The 20960-nt window shown below is 41.0% G+C and overlaps 1 protein-coding gene across 1 annotated transcript in view; it reads right to left on the bottom strand.

Moving 5' to 3' along the window:
• Positions 1-18169, bottom strand: part of LOC111156622 (SH3 domain containing GRB2 like 2, endophilin A1) — a 39431-nt gene extending 21262 nt beyond the window's left edge. Inside the window, exons 1-2 of the mRNA XM_022517618.1 lie at positions 18137-18169; positions 14347-14419 (exon numbers count right to left, since the gene is read on the bottom strand). Coding sequence (XP_022373326.1) covers positions 14347-14419; positions 18137-18169 — 106 coding nt within the window. The remainder of the gene's footprint in view (positions 1-14346; positions 14420-18136) is intronic.
• Between the last annotated feature and the right edge of the window lie 2791 nt (positions 18170-20960).

The raw sequence follows: 20960 nt of genomic DNA, 5'->3' as shown, positions 1-20960 counted from the left end.
GTACTTGTACCACTGCCTGACACTGGATATTTACTCTCTGTCAATATCCTTTCACTAGACTGGAGGCTCCGTGAGGGCAGGGTCTTGCTCTGCTTCTTTTATTGATATGTGCCCAGGACTTAGAATACTACAGTAAATGTGACACTTAATTAAAAAAATATTTTCCTCTTCTATAGAATGCAAAAAATTAAAGCTACCTTGCTGGGTTGTTGTGAGGATTAGAAATTATGTTTTTAAAGTATCTGGCACTGTGCTTGACATTTGAAGAAATATTGAGTAAAACTGGAAGCTATCACTAATATGAAAAATTGTTTTTTGTATGGAAAGTAGGTTAACCAAGAGTTATATTGAACTAAACAAATATAGCATTCCCAGATTATCATGGATAAGATGAAAGTTTTTAGAGTTTGCAGATTTAGATATAAAATCTAATGCTGTCTCTAGTATGACACTAAGCACAGGGACAAGACAGCCCCATCTAGGTAAAAGGAACAGAGTTGGTAAAAGAGGAAAGGAAAGCACAAGAGGATATTCAGAAAATTCTACACTATCACCTCCCTCCTCTCTGCCCCACTACCTCTATGTCTGTGGATTAAATCTAAAGGAGCTATAACATTGACTTAATAGAAGTTTCTAGTCTAGGTTCACTTTGATGGGTAAAAGACAATAAATAAAATATTAAAATCCTTTCTCCTTCCCTGTGAATAAAAATGACTGAGCTAACTCTCTTGCTCTGCTGTCCTGGAGACCTGATAAAGGTGTAATATCACCTATAACCAGATAATACGGCTTTTGGTAAATTTCACTGCTGATTGATACACTGGGAGGATTATGAATGAATGATCAGTGCCTGGTCAAGGTGGCAGGGTGACAAGGTGGCAAGCCTTCATTCTAGGCTTCTCTAAGTACAGTGAATCTTGTAACTGGCCATATCCCTTACTAGGACCTGAGAAGTAACAAATGATACTCGTGATATTGCCTCCTACTCAGGACATGGAATCTCTAAGCTCCTTCTCCCCCTGCACCTGTTGTCTTCTCATTCTCTAGTACCCAAGTTGTCCCTTGGAAAGCCAGGAGATAGCCGTTGGCTGCTGTATGGACTACCGATAGAAACCCCCTTGAAGAAAATGCACGGCATTGCCCTGCTCGCTTCCAGTCGGAACGTTCTTCCAAGTGAGCATTACGCCAAGGAAGGCTAATAGAGTTATGTGGGATAAAAGGTCTATTTGAACCTATGAAGACACCCAAAGTGAGTGTTGCAGAGACTTAGGAGCAATCTGAAGTAAACAGTTTATTACTTTTTGTGCTAGTTTCCTAAGGGCTGCTGTAACAAAGTATCATAAACTGGGTTGCTTGAAACAATAGAAATTCATTCCGGAGGCCCCTTTCTTATACCTCACCCTAGGCAACCTTTCCGCACAGCCTGAATCATAGCCTTTGAAATAAACCAGTAAACATTAAATAAGTATTTCTCTGAGCTCTGTGATCCACTCAAGCAAATTACCAAACCTATGGTGGGGAGGGGAGGGTCAGAAGCACCAGAGGCTCAGAATTGGCATTGGTATCCAATGTTGGGGCAATCTTGTGGTGATGAGCCCTTAACCTGTGAGAACTGACACTACCTCCAGGAAGATGGTATCAGAAGTGAACTGCAGGACACCAAATGGAGTTGGAAAATTGGTCAGCATGAGACATACCCCAGTGTCTGGTGTCAAGAGTTCTGTGGGTAAAGTGCAGAGAGAAACAGTTTTCCATTTCTATCTCTAAAACAGGATGTAGCACACTCAGATGAGTGGGTGTTGAGGTTTTGACAGACATTTGTTGGAAAACCTTGAGGTTTTTTCTAGAAAGCTTCTGTGAAATGTGAAGATGTATGGATCCCAAGCCTCTGAGGCCAAGACAAAAGTATTTTCTAAGGAGGTTTGGTCCCAAAGACAGCAATAGCAGAGGATGGAGTGTTCTCTTTCCTCAGGGGAGAAAAGGAGGGGGGGTCCTAATTCTTTTTTAAGTTTCACTCACTGTAATTAAAAATCAAGGTCTATAGCAAATGGAATGTCTCTAGATCTAGAGACATTCTAGAATTCTAGAATTCTCCACGGAACACAGAAATCTGGAATGAAGAGGCTAGCACAAATGTGAGCACAGAGTAGGAGGGGATGCAGGGGGACAGGGTGAAGAAAGTGGATGTTCCCAGAAGTAGGGGAGGACAAGGATGGGCTGTGAGTCTGCCCTTTTGCACTTCATCTTCCTCCCCACCCTCAACAATGACAGGAGGGTTTGGGGAGAGACCCTCCATAAATAAAAACAAAATTACAACCTGCTTTAAACTGCTGTATTATGTTCTTGAAGTGGTTTCTTTCGCTCTTTAACTGTGAAATTTCAAGTAAGAAAACAGAGTGACAGGGCACCTGTCACCACAGGGAAGAAGAAAAGCCAACCTCCAGTTCTGGCTTGTGTTGATGAACACATATGACAATCGGAAGGGGCGGTCATGGTATGCCAAGTCACATTTTCATGTTCTAACCTAATGAATGTAGCATTCAATAGTGGAGACCAAAGACATGGAATAAATTTTCCAGATTTAATGAAATGACTTAATTCCTTTCTACCTCTCTACCCACCTCACGGAAACCAAACCTAACTCTGTTCCTTGCCCAAAGAAACAGAGATCTGTTGAGGACAAACACTTAATGATTCCTACTAGTATTCATAAGTGTCTGGTTTGAAAATTTAGAAAGAACCTGGATATATTTTTGAAAAAGTAAAGATCAGGGCCACGGTTCACCCCACAGCTAACATCTCTGAAGTATCTGCTGTGTGTAATTCACATGCATCATCTCTTCAGACCTCCTGATAATGTGAGGGCCAGATTTAGTTTCTCCATCTTGTATATAAGGAAGGTAAAGCACGGAGAAATGGTGCAACTTGCCCAAGGACACGTAGCAACAAGCGGAGCCAAAACTGAATCTTAGCTCTGTCTCCAAAGCTCACTCTCGTCCCAGAATGCCACTCTGGCTCTTGTTGTTTTGTTAACATTTTTGTTAAAATAGGTCAAATCAGGACTTGTCAGCTTTAGCTATATTTACTCTTGTTAGGTGATTAAAAATGCAGAGGTAAGGAAGTGTGATAGACACTATGATTTGGGAAGCAGGATGAGTACCGCACCGTCAGTCAGGGGATTGGAGATGGTTTTCCATCTATGTGACCTTGCGGAGCTACCTAACCCCCTCTAGACCTATGCTTCCTCACTTCAACATAAGAGGACTGGCTTACCTGAATTCTGCAATCTTTCAAATGCAAGAACCTATATGTATATACTAGAACTCACTAGGATAAGTGGACTAGGTCATTTACAAATGAAGAGGTCTTAGCGTGTACAACCTAATGTTAATTTTCAAAATCAATGAAACTCATCCTTTGCAAAACTATCGCTGAGTTCAAAACCAAAAGGTCTTACTTTAAAAACTCCAATGTAAAGATTTGAGCTTTATTCCTTTTTTTATGCCTTTTTTATTTTTGCTTTTATTTCCACAAGAAGGAACACTATCGCCAGAATATTTCCTAATGATCTGGTTTCTGTTTATGGTTCTTTACAAAAATAAGAATTTTTTAAAAATAAAATAGCTCTTTCAAGGAAACGAGAAAGGTGATTTATTTTCCCTTCTTGTAGAAATTATTACATTTCATTAGTAGTAATCAATTACTTAATTCAGCAAACACTATGAACAAGTAGGTTAAAATTTAGAGGACAAAGGATATATAAATGTGTTCATACAGCCTCTTTTTTAAGAACTGCATTCTCCCGTGTGACAGAATCTATTTCCATTTCCTACTAATTAATATGAGGACACATGCTATCAAAGAAATAACACAGGACAGGGTTCAAATTGCAGCTCCGCCATTCACCAGCTCTGCAGGGAAGAGAAGAGCTTACCACCCCCCAGCCTCACTGATCCTGGTTATAAGTGGGGGATGACAATACTTAGTGATAGTATTGTTGTGATGGTAAAATCACAGCAATTGTGACATATGTAATCAAAGCAGGTGCTAAATAAATGTGAGTTCTTTTCCCTCTTATGGCTGGAGAAAACTGTGACTGATAGCCATTTCATCGAAATCACCAAGAGCTAAAAGTCTGTTTACCTCTTCATTACCTATCAAGACTCAATGATGCCTTTAGTTGTTGCAATAAATTAATTCTGAATTATTTTTAATAAGTCTGTAAAGCCTAGTGCAGATATTACAACTGAAATGTGAGCATAAATCCCCAAATCACACTAAATTAGATTTGGAGCTTAACATTTGCAACAAACTGTATGTAATAAACAACACTTTAGCATATATTTCACATCGGCAACGCTTGATGAATGTGTCCTGGCCTAACTCTCCCAGGTGAGATCTCAAGAGGATTTACAAATCTGAAATGAGCCCCTGATGCTCCCTGTACTGTGAACAATGCGCTCCCTGGCCTTGCACACTGACAATTAGTAAAGGACACAAAAGATACACATGACAGCAAGGATGTAGGTAAATTTCCTCAAACCTATGCAGTTTCTTTTGAAGTTAAATATTCTATAAATATTCTTCTAGAGACTGAGGAAAGGGAAGAGGAAGATCTGCCCACTCTAACTCTAGCACTGGATTATGCTACTCTCAACCCAAATAATGGTAATTATGTAACACTTCTCTCCAAGGCACCAGGACTCTCTTATGCCCTGCTGAGTGGGAAGCAGAGGAGAAGTATTTTAAGACACTGAGGGGGGGGTCCACAGCAGCCCTAAGAATCCATAAGATGGGACAGCAAACATCTCCCACCTCCACAAGGGCCATTGCTAGGTGCCAATACAGGACATAATAGGGAGCCCTGGGAAAGCAGGTGATTACCGCACAGGAGCATAAAATGGCTCCTGCAGTTTGAAAAAATACACAAACACAACCCTCTGAGTACTAACACCATGAGCCTTTACTTCTTCCAGTTCAGGAAGCAGTCAGAGGGTGGACACTTGCCCTGTGTGTGGGGAGGGACCTGCAGTGGGACTTCATCCTACCGTGCATCTCACTGTGGAGGAGTTGCTAGGTAAGCCCGAGATATCCTCAGCTGGGCAGACCCTGCCAGCTACGGGAGGGTGAGGGATGTTTCTTGAGCCCCTACAAAGTGTCAGGCACTGTGCCCATGCTTTTCACTGTCTCACGTTTCAAAGGTATCTTCAGTCTTAGCAGAGAGTGGACCTGTCTTACCACTCCCTAGGGAATTCAGGAGCCTATCTTAAGCTGAAAAGATGCAGACAGGTTCTCCTAATCTACTTTCTGCTCCCATGGAAGGTATTCAGGGAGCCAACAGGGCAAATGGCCAGATGACCTCAGCCAACGGTGAGATGCCTGGAACAGGAGTTCTAGTTGGGAACAAACAGCCATACTGTACTGGTTTTTCATGCTGCATAAGAAAGTTCCACAAACTTAGTAGCTTCAAGCCACACCTTTATTATCTCACAGTCTCTGTAGGTTAGAAGTCCAGGTGCAATTTACTGAGTCCTCTGTTCTTGGTCTCACAGGCTATAGTCAAGATATCAGCCAGGCCATCTTGGTATCAGGAAGCTTGTATGGGAAAACAATCTGCTTCCCAGTTCATGCAGGTTGACAAAATTTCAGTTCCATGTGGTAGTATCACTAAAGGCCCTAGCTTCCTACTGCCTCTCAGCTATGGACACCCTTATAGTCCAGAGGCTACCCTCAACCCCTGACGCTCAGCCCGCTCCCTCAGCAGTCCTAACATGATCATTCCTTCTTCCAGGCTAGTAGGAGAATCTCTCTCACTCTGGTCTGCTCAGAAAGATTTATACAAAGCAATGTGATCACAGGGGAACATCCCATACACTTTTCCATACACTGTAACCTAATCAAGGCAACATGAGCACTGATCCCATTAACTTTGCCATATTCTTTTGATTAGAAACAAGGCACAGAATCCACCTACACTCAAAAGGAAGGAATTGGGCAAGGGCATGGATCGTTAGAGGTCACTCTAGACTGAATTCACCACATACCCCAAGACTAAAGGTATCTCCACCATTTTGTAGAATATGACAGTGAAAACAAAATGGACTATGGAGACAGTCGTATCTGAACATGAATTCTGGTTCTTTTGTTGCATGACCTTGGAGAAATTACTTAATCTCTTCTGAAACTTCAGTTTTCAGAAATGTGAAAATGGGAAGAGTTATCTGTGTGTGTAAATATGGATGTTCTGTCAATAGCTCCAGCCCAATAAGGTTAAACATGAGATTATATACTGCCATACTTTTTCCAAAGCAACTGTGAAATGTATTAATTGTACATGACACCAAGTAGATATAACATAGACAGAGTAACAACTCTGATCCTGGCATGTTCAAGTCTGCAGATCATGATTCTACCTGGGAGGTCCTATAGACGGAGCTTAAATATGCTTAACATGATTCGATTCATTCATTCAGCAAATTAAACAGCTACTAAGCACCACTGTGCTAGGTACTAGGTATACAGAAATGAGCAAAACAAATACAGTCTGGTCTCTCATGAGTTTATGACACAGTGGGAGGGATAAATAGCACTGATTTAATATCGAGGGCACTATTTTTATATTAGAGATAGTAAACAGGACAGGGTCCCTACCCTGGTGGAGATTACATTCTAGATGGAGAATGTGGGTGATTAGCAGATGATTTTTAAAAAGATAAAATACAGAGGGGCGCCTGGATGGCTCAGTTGGTTAAGCAACTGCCTTTGGCTCAGGTCACGATCCTGGAGTCCCAGGATCAAGTCCCACACCAGGTTCCCTGCTCAGCAGGGAATCTGCTTCTACTGCTAATCTCTCTTTCATTCTCCCTCTCTCTCAAATAAATAAATAAAATCTTTTAAAAAAAGATTTAAATTAAAAAAAGATAAAATACAGAATAATTTCAAACAGTGATAGAATAGAAGGGATATAAGAGGAGTGAGAAGAAGCTACTTCAGACAGAGCGTCCAGGGAAGGACCACACAGAGAGATGGCATGAGAGGAAGGTGCAGCCACAAGGGAGCCAGGAGAAGAGTCCCAGGCAGAGAAACTTCATGTGCAAAAAGCCTGAGGCGGGAACAAGCTGAGCATGGCGAGGGTCAGAAGAAGTCGGTGAGAGTGGATGGAGAGCAGCAGAAGCTCAGCGGCAGGGCAAGAGCCCAATCACGGAGGGACTCGCAGCCAGTAAGTGTGCCCTCAGTTCGGTGAGAAGCCACCAGAGAATAATAAGCAGAAGAATGACGACATATGAGTCACATCTTTAATGGAATAACCTAGCTGCTATGTGGAGAATGTAAAGCAGGGGAGTAGGAAGGGAGGAAGGCAGGATACTGAACACATAAAAACAACATGTGAAAGTACATACTGTGAGAAATGCAAGAAAAGATAAGAACAGGGCTCTTTGACTGCAGTGTATGAACAGCAACTCTGCACTTGGGCCACGTGCATTACAGTCATATCTTAACCAGTAAACATCCAATAAAAGTCTAAGCAGCGATAAATGCCATGAAGAAAAATAATACAGAAAGTGTTTAAAGAATGAGGAGCAATGATATTTTAAACAAGATGGTCAGGGAAGCCACACAAATATGACAACACTGGAGCAGAGACCTGAGGGAGGACGTTGAGAAGATGTGGGAGCTGGTGATGCCGGAAGGGCTGGACCGTCCGGATGAGTGGGGGAGCTGTGTGTCTGAGGAACAGCGGGGAGGCTGGCAACGCTGGTGCCCAGGGAGCCGAGGGAGACGGGCAAGAATGTGGGAGATGAAGTCAGACTGTCGACCCCGTTATCCCAAAAATAACTTTCAATGTTATTCTAAACGGGAAGCAGTGGAGAGATCTGTGGAGGGGACTCACGTGTGGGCCTCACGAGAATGCAACAGTGGAGTGGAGCTGCTTCAGAGGAGGCTCAGGGAATGGCTCTCGGGGGAGGTGATATTTAAGACAAAGCAGGAAGGATGAGCAACAGGATAGATGTCAGGTAAGGGGCAGGTGGGCATTCCAGGAGATGGGAACAACCAGGTGCCAAGTCCCGCTGCAGGAAAGAGTGTGAAGCCACAGAGAGACTACAAGGCCAGGAAGCCTGCAGGGGTGCAAGGGAGGGGAAGGGACCTGGAGGGACTGAGAGCGGGACCACCACATGCGGGTAGGGGATCAGTGACTCAAGGCTATTAGAGTGAGACTCCATTAGCTTAATTTTCTGCATATATGCACATGTTAATTGTCTGATATCTGTTATGATTAAGTACATTTTAAATAAGGTCTGGCTTGCCAGTCTTTAGAGACACAGAAATGAGGATCAGTAATCTACCAGTGCCCACTGACTTAAAACCGGGTCATTTAAGGGACCTCAAATATACTAGGAAACTAATCATTTTCAGTATTTTTCCCAAAGATGCAGTGAAAACAGGAAAACCCTGAAGCCTGTTCAGTACATATAGTATACAGACGACACCACATACCACCCGCCTTATTTTCCTCTTTGATAATGTTCATCCCTAAAAGACCCGATTCTTTTCAAGTGCAGCAACGTTTTCCTCACAATTACTTTTGTTATCTGTCCTTATGCATTTTCCTTACTCTTCAGTGTCAGGATTTAGAAAAGTAAAACCTCTGGCTACCAGACTCCAAACATATCCCCTATTCTTTAAGAGAAAAATAGATACATTCATTCATGCATCTAATCAGAAGACCTACTGAAGGCAAACAATGAAGCAGGCACAAAGCTAAGAGCCCTGAAAAACAAGATGAATACAGCTGAGGACCTGCCCTCCAGGAAACATAGCAATTTCAGGATGTTGTGTAGCCAAGGATTTGAATACACAAATGCCAAATAATACATGTATTGATTTCAGTCCCACTGTCACCAAATGTCCTATAATCAGTACATTTTCATCTCTGAAAGGAGCCTGTGGGAAAGAAGTATAGCAATTTTGATGTAGTATCTTTTTCAGGGACTAATGAGATATTTCAAAATTAATACAGCTTTTACTTCCACAGGCAACATTCCACAAATGAAATTTAAAATTATTATTAAAAAATTATGAATAGACACAAAATGATCCCAATTTAATACCCCAATCTGAGGCATGTTGGAGAAAGCTAACTCATGTGGGCATTCAAGGAAAGAGCACTTCTGTACAAAACCAAACCTTGACCATGCACAGTAATTTCTCATGCCCAAACTGCTTTTTATCTACACATCTTGGAAATTTGCATAGGCTTATGCAACTTCTCAGGGTCAGAAAAACTTTTCACTGCAAACTGAAAAAACCTCTGTCACAATCACTAAGCTAAGACTGGGAAGGAAACAGAGCCCAATCTGGTCATGTCCATCATTCTATTTCAGGGAAGATCTCTAGCACAATGCCATGTAATAGATTTGCAGAAGGTTAAAAAAAAAAATGAAAGATATTCTAAGTCTAAAATCAAGGGTTCATTTCTCTACTGAAAAAACAAACAAACAAACAAACAAGCCACCACCAATATACAAAAGCCAATGAGCTAAACATCAAACATATATCAAAATATAATAGATAGCTTGAATGGCAAATTATCCTGAGCTGCCCATTATGGGAACCACCAGCCACATGAGGCTATCAATCATTTGAAATGCGGCTAGTCCAAACTGAGTTGTGCTGTAAGTGTGAAATAACACAATGAATTTCAAAACATAGCACAAGAATAAAAAAGAAAGTAAAATTTCTCAATATTTTAATATTGGTTAAATTCTGGATATACTGGGTTAAAAACATATTATTAAATCATTTTTCCCTTTCTTTTTACTCTTTAATGTGGCTACTAGAAAATTCAGAATTATACATGTGGCTTGCAACTTATTTCTATTCAGCATTGTTGATTTAGTACTTTTTTCTCCATAAGGCATCAGACTACTTGTATAAGAAAACTGATTTCTATCTTTTGGAATGGTCTTTGTTTTTATGCCATAAGAATATAAGGACTGAATATAAGAATATAAGGTACAGTACTTTTCATGTCTGAATTATTTCTCAGTAGGTTGCAAATTTGTACTTGTTTATGCTATTCCATTCAGAATATTTCACAATCCATGGTAGAAGACTTTACAGCTCTCTGGTCTATAATCTTGAAAGCCCTGCTTCACAGCATACACCTGTAAACCTGTGACCCCATTTACCCTTGCTCACTTCATTAGTGAACTGGAATTTCCAGGAGGAATTAGCTGTGAAGCCCTCCAGGTCTTCTCAGGGTGTATATATCTTATGCTACTCAGCTGTGAAGTACCAGAGGTCTGAAGCCCAATCTTGGTCCTGTTTTTATCCCTAAAACATCTAAAGTTGATCTTTGCATAAAAATAAATGCATTTGATAAATGTTAGTTATATGGGTAGAGCTGATGGTTTAGGGAAAAGCAAGAGTTTCTCCTTTTCCTCTTTTTTTTTTTTTTTTTAAAGATTTTATTTATTTATTTGACAGACAGAGGTCACAAGTAGGCAGAGAGGCAGGCAGAGAGGAAGGGAAGCAGGCTTCCCGCTGAGTAGAGAGCCCAATGTGGGGCTCAATTCCAGGATCCTGGGATCATGACCTGAGCTGAAGGCCGAGGCTTTAGCCCACTGAGCCACCCAGGTGCCCCTCTCCTTTTCCTCTTTATATTATAGCAGTTTTGTCACTTTAGCCAATGACTGTCAATAGTGTTTCATAACTCATTTGTTCAAATACCCAAATGCCACCAGTTGCCTTGACCTGACCTGGGGACTGGGCATGGGGATAAGGCAGGCACAGTTCTGTCCTTACAGAGGAAGACAAAAAAAAGCACACACATCACACACATTTACAGTAAGTGTGGCATGTGCCACCAGGGAAAGGAAGCAGGAATCTTGACAGGGGAACCTCACTAGTCAGGGGTCAAGGAAGGCTTTTAAATGACCTTTATGCTGCACCAGAGGGTACTAATTGCCTGCCAAGGTAGAGGGGAAAGGGCAAACTAACCCTGCAAGGAGGGTCCTTTAAGCCATGTTGAAAATTTAAAACCTAATCATAAAAGCAATGAAAAGCCATTGAAAGGTTTTATGCAAGATAATGATAATGATCAGATTTTCCTTTTAAAAACCTCATTCTGGAAGCAGGCGAGAGTGGATAAGGGGCCTACACAGTGTAGAGCATATCTACAGATTCATGAAAATTAATCAAACTCTCTTTGGTCATCACTTCAATAGGAACTGGGTTTTAAGAATATAAAAGATATGAAAGCCACAAGATCTGAAAGCCAGAACACATCCCAGAATACTAAATTAATGCAAGATATTCATTCTCAAAGTACCTTCAAAGCATGAATTTCTACCAGCCTATCCATGTAAATCTGTTGGCTGGCACCAGGCTCTGTCCTGACCCAAGCTAGATCTCACTCATTCAGGACCAGTGTCTAGGGAAACATGTTGGTTGACACAGTTCCTGGGGTCACTGAGAGGCTCAAAGTATTTACCAAGTATGAATTTGAGAATATTCTTTCTGCTTTTCTGTACCCAAAGACCGGGTATCTCTGAGTGTTTGCTAGACTCCTGCATACCCTTGTCAAGGACACTTGGATAGTGAACAAGTGTACTGAACCAGCCACTTTGCAGAAGTGCTATAGCGAAGTGTCTGCTCTCAGCATGAGAAACTGATGGAGGGACTAAATCATATCCATCATAGACCAATTAGATACAGATCGTCCGAATTCTATAGAATAAGTCTACAAAATTTTGTTTTGTTCTGGACCCAACTTGTACACATACGTGGCCTGCCTATATATAACTGCTTTTCTGAAATGAAACTGGGATTGTCTGGGTGGTGGCCTTAATTGTTCTTTTTGGTGACAAATGTCCATTCAATTTTTAAACATCCATAAAACAAACCAACATGTTGGCAGCTAGTAAGCACATTAAACATTTTATTAAAAATGTCATTTCTGAAAATTCTTATCCCTCCCATGACCTCCTTCTGTAATCTTTTTTATTAAAATAAAGTCTCAATCCCACAATTTGTTTCCTTTCTGAATTTCTGTTGTACCCTAACTTGGATTCCAATTCTGACCTCATCCCCTCCAAGATGTGTGACTTTGGGAACGTTTCTTAAATTTTCGGACCCATGTTTCTTCCTGCAGAAAATAAGGTTAGCCCACTGTGTTAGTTTTCTAAGGCTACCACAACAAATTGCCACAAACTGTGTGAGTTAATGCAACAGGAAATTTACTTTCTTATAGTTCAAGAGGCCAGAAGCTTGAAATCAAGGTGTCTGCAGGGTTGGTTCTTTCCAGAGGCTGTCTGGGAGAATCCTTTCCTTGCCTCTTCCAGCTTCTGGTGGCTCTTGGAATTCCTTGATTTGTGGCCACATCACTCCCATCTCAGCCTCCACTTCACATGGTTTTCATCCTTATGTCTCTGTGTCTTCCTTTCTTACAAAAATACCAATCATTGCTTTAGGGCCAACACTAACTCCAGAATGAGTTCATCTCAAGATCACTAACTATTTTTATCTGTAAAGACTCTATTTCTAAATAGGGCCAGATTCTGAGATTCTGGGTGGCCTGAATTTTGAGGGGGCATACCATTCAACACACTGTAGCCATCTACAACAGAGTTCCATTATACTCAAGAACACTGATGGTTTCCACTAAGGATGTGTTTTATGATGGATTTTTAGTCGCTTTTCCATAATTATGAATTGTTCAACTGTGCATTATTTTTCCAATCAGAAAAATTGGTTATTTTCAGAGTTGAGACGGTGTACATAATTAGCACCACCCTAAAAATGCATTAGTGCTCAATAAATAGTCTATTTTCCCTCCTTACTCTATAATTATCTTCACCCTACAAAAATGAGTTACCAGCACAATACATGTATAAATCCCAGGAGATCAAAGAGCACTTCAAAATTCTACACAAAGATGAAAATACAAATTTTTTTCCCTTATTCAATGATTTCTTATGGTGTGATAGGGTGAGCATCTCTCTTCAGAACCTGACCTATCACAGTTGTGATAGGAATTCTAAGAAATAAATGACTACCTAAGAGATCCTTGCATCTCTGTGGAGTGAATATAAAGGTCATGAAGGTGGCTCTGATAAAAATTAGGAACTTCATTTTTGGTATTCTTTGTCTAATTTACTAATCATTTGGTTCACAATCAGCTACATTCCTAGTTCCTATACCTTACTATACTTACTTCTGTATTTTCCTTCCTTACATAATCCCATCTCTTATGTATTTTAAAAAGAGTAAAAATCAAGAATGTTATTCCTATAAAGTTTGTTCATCTTCGAGACAGCAGCTGTGCTCTCACAGGTAAATAAAGGTTGGTTGAGAGCTCGGCCAGCAGCAGGAGGCAGTAGAGAACTAGTCAATACTTCCAATTTCACTTGTTCCTCTTACCCCACACCTTCTCCTTTTCTCACCTCTTGCTACTAGTGCGCTGTATCCAAACACACTGGGGCTGACACAGTGTCTAGACCACCCTCCCCAGAAACACCAAAGACACTAGACTCCCAACCTGAAACTCCCAAAGAACCTAGTCCTAAAAGTGAGCAGTTTTCTAAATATTCATACTTCTCACGTAAATACATTCAGCCTTGCCTCAAGGCTTTCTTCCATCCTTTCTATATGCTGTGTTAGGAACTGACGTCAGGAAGAGGAGTGAGGAGGTCGATGACACAGACCATTCTGCTTTGTTATACCTTGTGTCTACAGACACTGCTCAGCTCTGCCTAGTTCTCCTTTCAAGGGGTAGATCCATTATCTCTATTACAACTTCCCTCTCTGGGAGCATAGCAAGTTAGCAGAAACAAATGTTAACCAGCCACATACTCAGAGAGGCACTGAAATTAAGAACAACTTTCCAAAAACTCTAGTGATGCTGTATGAACAGAAACCCTCTGTATTTCACAAGAACTACCTACTCTTTCACACCTTCTGGAAATTACTAGATCTTATCTTAAAACTATCCCAATTCTTTCTTACCATCCCTTGAAAATTTAAGTTTGATGGCTAACAGCTTGCAGCTACCCTGACATGATGTGCCACCCAAGATGTCCGTGCTATGCTATTTGTTAAATACACTAGGGTCAGACAAAATATCCCAGAATGCTCCAGTTACTTCAATGTCAGCCTTAAGAGGTTCTCCCTCCTTTTCTGTCCTTTTCTGTCCCTGAAACCTACCACCAAAGGTGCTATACAGGAAAGTCACTGAAGCTCCAGAAAGGAGGGCTGAGGAAGAAGCACACCAAACCTAAATGTCGATCGAAGAGAAACTACAAGTTACCTGGAGGGACATCCTGAAAGCATAAAGCAATCCCTTACCTGGATTGGGTTGAAGGTATTCAATTGTTTTGGTCATTATTTCCATCACAGCCCTGCTGGTGACATCCACCTTCTGAAATGAGAAAAGAGATGTTCTAAGTGACAAAAACTATTAGCTGTAGCACCCAAGTTTTGCTTGAATAACAACCACTGGTGCTAAAACAGAGCGGGGGGTGGGGGGCAGGGAGGAGCTGGAGAGGCTCCGGAAGGAAGAATCGCTTCACATTCAGCTAGGCTCCATCAAGGGTGGAAACCCTAGTTACTGAAAGAGGAACCAGGAATTTCCTAAAATCTGTTTCAAAATATACTTTACTATCTTCAGGCAAAATAAGGGGGAGATAGTTTCCTCTTCCACTATGGGCCTGAGGTGGTCTCTGAAAGTGGTTCATTTTAACTTCACCCCCCCCCCCCCCCCCCACACACAATCATGCAAATCAAGAGGTTCAAATCTCCATGTTCACTTTAAGAATACCCTGGAAACTGCCCAAGCCATAGAAGGTACACATACCCAAAAAGTCACCAAAATTATGTCACTTTATAGAAAATGTGCTATCCCACTGTTACCAGATGGGAGATATGTTACTGGAGATGGCAGATGTGCCCAGGCCAAACAGTAGGGCTGGACACAGGTCCCAAGCCCAATAAGATACTGAATTTTCACTGTACATGCTTAAAAATGCAGGGAATAACACTGAACTCAAGGTTCTTGATGTAGATTCTCTAGTCATTGAGCACGTCCATGTGAGCAAGACCCCTAAGGTGAATCCCAGGTTTAAAGAGCTCATAAATTAAGCCCTACATAAGCTCACTCTGCTGCCCTGAGATGATCCTTGCTGAAAAGAACTGTTCCCAAATCAGAAGAGGAGGCTGTATGTACACATGCGTGCACACACACACCTCAAGTAAAAACCAAAGGAATAAAAACATATGGCCCATGAATACATTTAGCATAAAATAAACACAAGTAAAAGTTTAAAAGAGAAAGAAAAAGAACATGGAGATCATGAATCATATTTTGCCCCAGAGGCATTTATGGGTTGTCTGCAGTGGGCCAGGCATGGTGGCAGGTTTCAGGGACAGAAAAAAAGAAATATGCAACATCAACTCTGTTTATGGATGGAAAGTTTTAACTTCTCAGAATATCCTAAGTATATAAAATTCTTAAGCAAACGCTTCTCTTCTTTTTTTAAGATTTTATTTATTTGACAGACAGAGATCACAAGCAGGCAGAGAGGCAGGCAGATAGAGAGGAGGAAGCAGGCTCCCCGCAGAGCAGAGAGTACAATGCGGAGCTCGATCCCAGGATCCCGAGATCATGACCTGAGCCAAAGGCAGAGGCTTTAACCCACTGAGCCACCCAGGCGCCCCTTAAACAAACACTTCTAATCAATCTTTAAACTTTTGGTTAATTCCAAGTAAAAATCTCAATCTTCAAGTCCATCTCTGCAAAATTTTGAACAGTCAGCATTTGTGTTCAGCAAGCCAACATGCCCTCTCTCTTTCAGGCCCTCCTCCCTAATGGAGAGTGTAATAGCCCACTCTACGTTCTCTAATAAAATCCTTTCCATATCCACATGTGTGGCCCACTCACTCACTCCACTTGACAGGGTATCTAACTAATAAAAACAAATACATCCTCCTACCCAAGGTATGTGATGGGATATATGATATAGATATGAGTAAAAGAAATCACTGACGGTAGAATTTCAGCTCTCAAGTCCATGGGGGCTTCATTGTTTTGTTTTAACTGGAGCTCAAGGGCTTCTCCCTCAATTCTAAGAAATTTTTTAGAAACGTACTGCACCTACATATAAAATCAGCCTTTTATGGATGGGATAAGTGTCTTTCATAATCAGAAACAAAACCAAATTCCATCAGCATATTTTTTTAAAGATTTTATTTATTTATTTGACAGAGATCACAAGGAGGCAGAGAGGCAGGCAGAGAGAGGAGGAAGCAGGCTCCCTGCCGAGCAGAGAGCCTGATGAGGGGCTCAATCCCAGGACCCTGGGATCATGGCCTGAGCCGAAGGCAGAGGCTTTAACCCACTGAGCCACCCAGATGCACCCCCCATCAGCATATTTTATTGTTCAGTTCAGTTTTTCAATACTTAATAATATCCCATTTCATGGCAGTCATATTTTTGTGTAAGGAGTTTCTTCTTACTGCAATTAACAAAAGAAACCACTTTTCTCGCGTGTTCATCATGGTATAAAATTACCTTAAGAAGCACTCCTATTCAAGAGGTGCTAGCCTACATAAGAACCCTGTACCAGGTCCTTCTGGTTGACCTGAGTTTGTGGGAGGCCTTAGATTTGAGCATGTACCAAGTCATGTTTAGTACAGAAGTGAACAAGGGTTCCCTGGAGTTGTGCAGTACAGGACTTGTATGGCCATAAGTGGAGGTACTGGCAGTATTAGCAGAATACCGACCATGCACTACACACTCATGGAAGTCATGGAAGTGAATAAAAGGTTGTGTGCACAACAAACATGCTGAAAGTCCACGTTACATGCATGACAGGAGGGAAACATAGATCTCCTTAAGACTATATGATAGGGATGAAGGAACTGGAGGTCAAATGTGTATCCAACAGTCCTATGTGGCTGTGATGGGAAGAAACCATCCCAAAGTTCAAGGTTTCTAAGAGAGTGAGCCAGAGGAGGAACTGAACTGTCCACTGGCCCTGTGATATTCCAAAGTCATCCGCTACTAGGCTGTTAATTAATTTCTAACTTTCTCCCACTCCAGCCCTCTGTAATAATTACTCCCACCACCACCATAAAGTGTTTTCTGTTTGTCAAAAGTCATTCTAATGGGTTTTAAATATCTGAACTCATTTAATCATCAGAAACCCTGTAAAATAGATATACAGAGGTTAAGCAACTCACCTGATTCTGGCTCCAGTGTCTGTGTTCTGAACTATTACCCTGTAACTTCTTGAAAGCATAAGCTCCTCATAGAAAGATGGGCAAAAAGGGACACCTCCCAAATGAAGACAGAGTCCAAGTTAGAGCTGCAAGGCTCTTTGTGACATCTTCCAGATGGTGCTGGGGATCTGGCAGTGGCTAACACAGGACCAGGGCGAAAACACGTCCCATCCCATCTTCTGGGTATTTTTTCTTAAAGTCTTCAAAATCTGTGGAAAGTTTATCCACAAGGACTATTCTACTCTGGGAATTTTGGGCCTCCACAAAAGGGAGACTCCTACATTGAGTTGTTTGACCACATGCCCTTAGTTACACGGACTTCTCTACAGAGGCTGGGTTCTAGAAGCATGTATTTGGAGTGGTACACAGAGGGGTCAGCAGGGAAGAAATGAAAAATGGTTCTCATTTGGGGCATGGAACCCCCTCTCCCTTCTGGCCTCCTCAAATAGAGAGCTCAACTACTTGGGCTCTATTAATACAAGCCACTAGTTTGGCTAAAGCCAGTGGTCTCAGGGAAGGGCACTGAGACAACAGAGATGCCAATATTAGAGCATGAAGTCTGTTTTCTAGGTGGGATTCAATCTTCCAAGGGTAGTAGGAATAAAAGCTATCCAGTGTCTCCTGTGGTTTGACCAAAATCTTCCAGGAAGGAGCCCATACCACCCTCAGATCTTTATAGACTTTGTGTCCAAAGAAGCAAACTCCTTGGACACTTTTAGTTACCTAAGCGAGACATCACCATAAAATCATCTAGCCAAACCTTTTTGATCAGAGTGTCAAATAAAATTTGCTTGAAATCCACTTCTGAAAACAGCTTCATCCAATATAATCATTTGTGTATTGTGTTATCAAGATGTACCTCAAACAGGGAATAGGCGATTAGCAAATTCATCCACAGGAATCTTGCTCTTGATTTTACGGTGACAGATAGCATTTAATAAAGAACATAATAGAGACCACCCAGTGTTACATGTAATCCAAAGCCTTCATGTTTTGGATGTACAAGTTTGAACCTAGAGAAGGCAAATGAACTGTCTGGTGTCACACATCCACTATGGCTATGAGGGGAAGAAAAGTAGTTCAAAGGCCATGGGTCAGAGATTTTCTAAGAAAGACCACTGAAGGAACTAAACAGTTCAAGGGCCAACTGCAGGTGGGAGGCTGACCAGATTCTAACTTCTCTCCATCTCTGTCCTTCGTAATAATGTCTAGGAGTCTTTTTGCTAAACTATACTGTGTCAGTCATGGACAGGCTGAGGGCTATTACCCTGTGAGTACCCTGAGTGTGCCTCAGTAGGTACTTGTCAGGAAGCTATTTATATACTTAAACTGGCAATGTCCAAGCACATATTCTCTTATTAATAGGTCTGATATAATTAATATGAACAAAGACTTTAACTTAAATAATTTATCCTAACTTGCAAGAGTTCATTCCCATTTGAGAACAGTAGTTAGGCTCTGAACTTAGAACATTCAGCTCATGATTTCCTCAATGTCCAAATTTTCCCATTACTTGAAAATAAATTTTGATGCATCCTAAATCACAACTCCCATTTCTGTGAGCTGCTGAGACGCCATTTCTGTAACTAGCCTTGTCTGGACAGGTGTAGGGTGCCACTGGCAAAGGCTGTTTAGAGGTGAAACTGTAAATATATATAAAAATAGGTATTTTTTTAAGGACATAAAAATTCAATGTAAGTTTTTTTTGTTTGTTTGTTTTTTTGTTTTTTTGTTTTTTTCTGAAGGTAAAAGCATAGACCTATCTCCTTCTGGTCTTTTTTCAGTTTTCTCAACACCAGGATTTTAGCAACTGTCATACTTTGGAGTCAGGAGGTTCTTCCTCCACTCTCCAGTCTTGTGATCTGAACTTTGAGTAAAGAGAAAAGTAGCCCTCTTAACCCGGTCTACTCACTAGACCATTTTTCCTCAAGAATTGGGGCCATTAGGCCAAATCTGGGCCACTAGTTGTTTTTATATTTTAAAAATAGTTGGAAAAATTCAAATTAAAACTCCTATTTCATTGCATATAGTAATTACAGGAGATTCAAATTTCTGTGTCTTCTGATTGGAACACAGTGATGCTCCTTCCTTTCAGGTCATCAGTAGTTGCTGTTCCTCTTCAGCAGGAGTGAGAAGTTACAGCAGAGGCCCTCTGATCCTCAAAGCCAGCTATGCTTACAGAAAGAGTCTGCCAATCCCAATTGGTAAAAAATAAAAGTCTTTATTTTTTACCAATATGTTGGTAAAAAATAAAAGTCTTTATTTTTTACCAATATGTGTCACACTGAACCTATGGATGCTGATCATTTCACCAGCTGCTTCAGCCTCTAGAGACAAGACACAAGAGAACCCAAAGGCACTGGAATGGCTAGAATGGAGATTTTGTTCTGAGACATCTGAATATTACCTTTTCCATGAATGGAAAAGTAGTCATTGCATCCTGAACCCAGGTGACAACACACATGAACTACACAGCATTCTTTGTGGGGCACCAAGAGGATTAAAGGTAGGACTTTCTACCAGCATATACCTCATCATCCCAGATTCTGTCACAGGGATGCAGTAGCAGAGTTTAAGGAAAAAATAGGTGTCTGAAAATGGAGGACAGTTTTTGGGTTTGGTGGTGAATGATAAATAGATGAATTAAACATCCACTTGGACATGGGGTAACTCAGAGTGGTCTTACAAAAAGAAATGTTAATGTGTCCTATGAAACATTAAAATCTTTTCAAATTCTTCATTTTTCCATAACTGAAGAAAATGAACCTATTAAAAATGTACACACATCCACCTGAAGTAATGAGAACCCTGAATGAGACACCTAATTAAGCAAGTCACAGAGACATAGTGAAACAGCTCCCTGGGAAAGTTTGTCTGGCAGTAAGATATACACTGGCCCAATAAGGATGTTTTAATAGTTCCCTACTGACTTGGAAGAATTAATGTACCTGTTCCCAAATTGCTCTGTGTATAGCAGTTACTTGGTATTCAGAAAGCCTGATTAATAGTGTGTTGAAAAATAAAAATAAACAAGGCATTAGGCCGAAATTTCCCCAGTGCATTTTTTTTCTTTTTTTTTTGCTAATCTTCTTAGGCATTACCTTTAATGGATATTAGCATGGAAGTGTATTGTAAACACATCACTGAGAGGAAACTTGACTTCCCCTGAATTTCAGGATCAGTAGAAAGGTGTCTTTAAAGCTCATCTTGTCTGGGGCTCTCACCCACCTTACAAATCTATGCCAGTGAGTGAGGGTCTTAGTACAGTCAATCCCACCTTCTGTTTCATCACCTAATCCATGAAGACATGTCCGGGCATGCCAGACACCCACAGATGCACTCAGATAGGTGGTACTCTGAGCCTGCTGGCTGGGACTTTCTACCTTTAACCTTTATTTGAGATAAACCACCAGAATTCAACGAAGTGGTATTATTAAAAATATGATATTATTAGTAACAAATTACTTGCCACAAAACTCAAAAAAGATGATGACTGGTGTGTCTCACACCATTGTCACACTGTGGTTTTAGACACTGTTTAAACATGGGCAGTGGAGGAGTCAAGATGGCGGAGAAGCAGCAGGCTGAGACTACTTCAGGTAGCGGGAGATCAGCTAGATAGCTTATCTAAAGATTGCAAACACCTACAAATCCAACGGGAGATCGAAGAGAAGAAGAACAGC

Source organism: Enhydra lutris, unplaced genomic scaffold, assembly GCF_002288905.1.
Source record: "Enhydra lutris kenyoni isolate GAN:26980312 unplaced genomic scaffold, ASM228890v2 scaffoldscaffold47, whole genome shotgun sequence".
Lineage (NCBI taxonomy): Eukaryota > Metazoa > Chordata > Mammalia > Carnivora > Mustelidae > Enhydra > Enhydra lutris.
The sequence above is the reverse complement of the archived record's forward strand: the minus strand, read 5'-3'. Positions and strand labels throughout refer to the sequence as shown.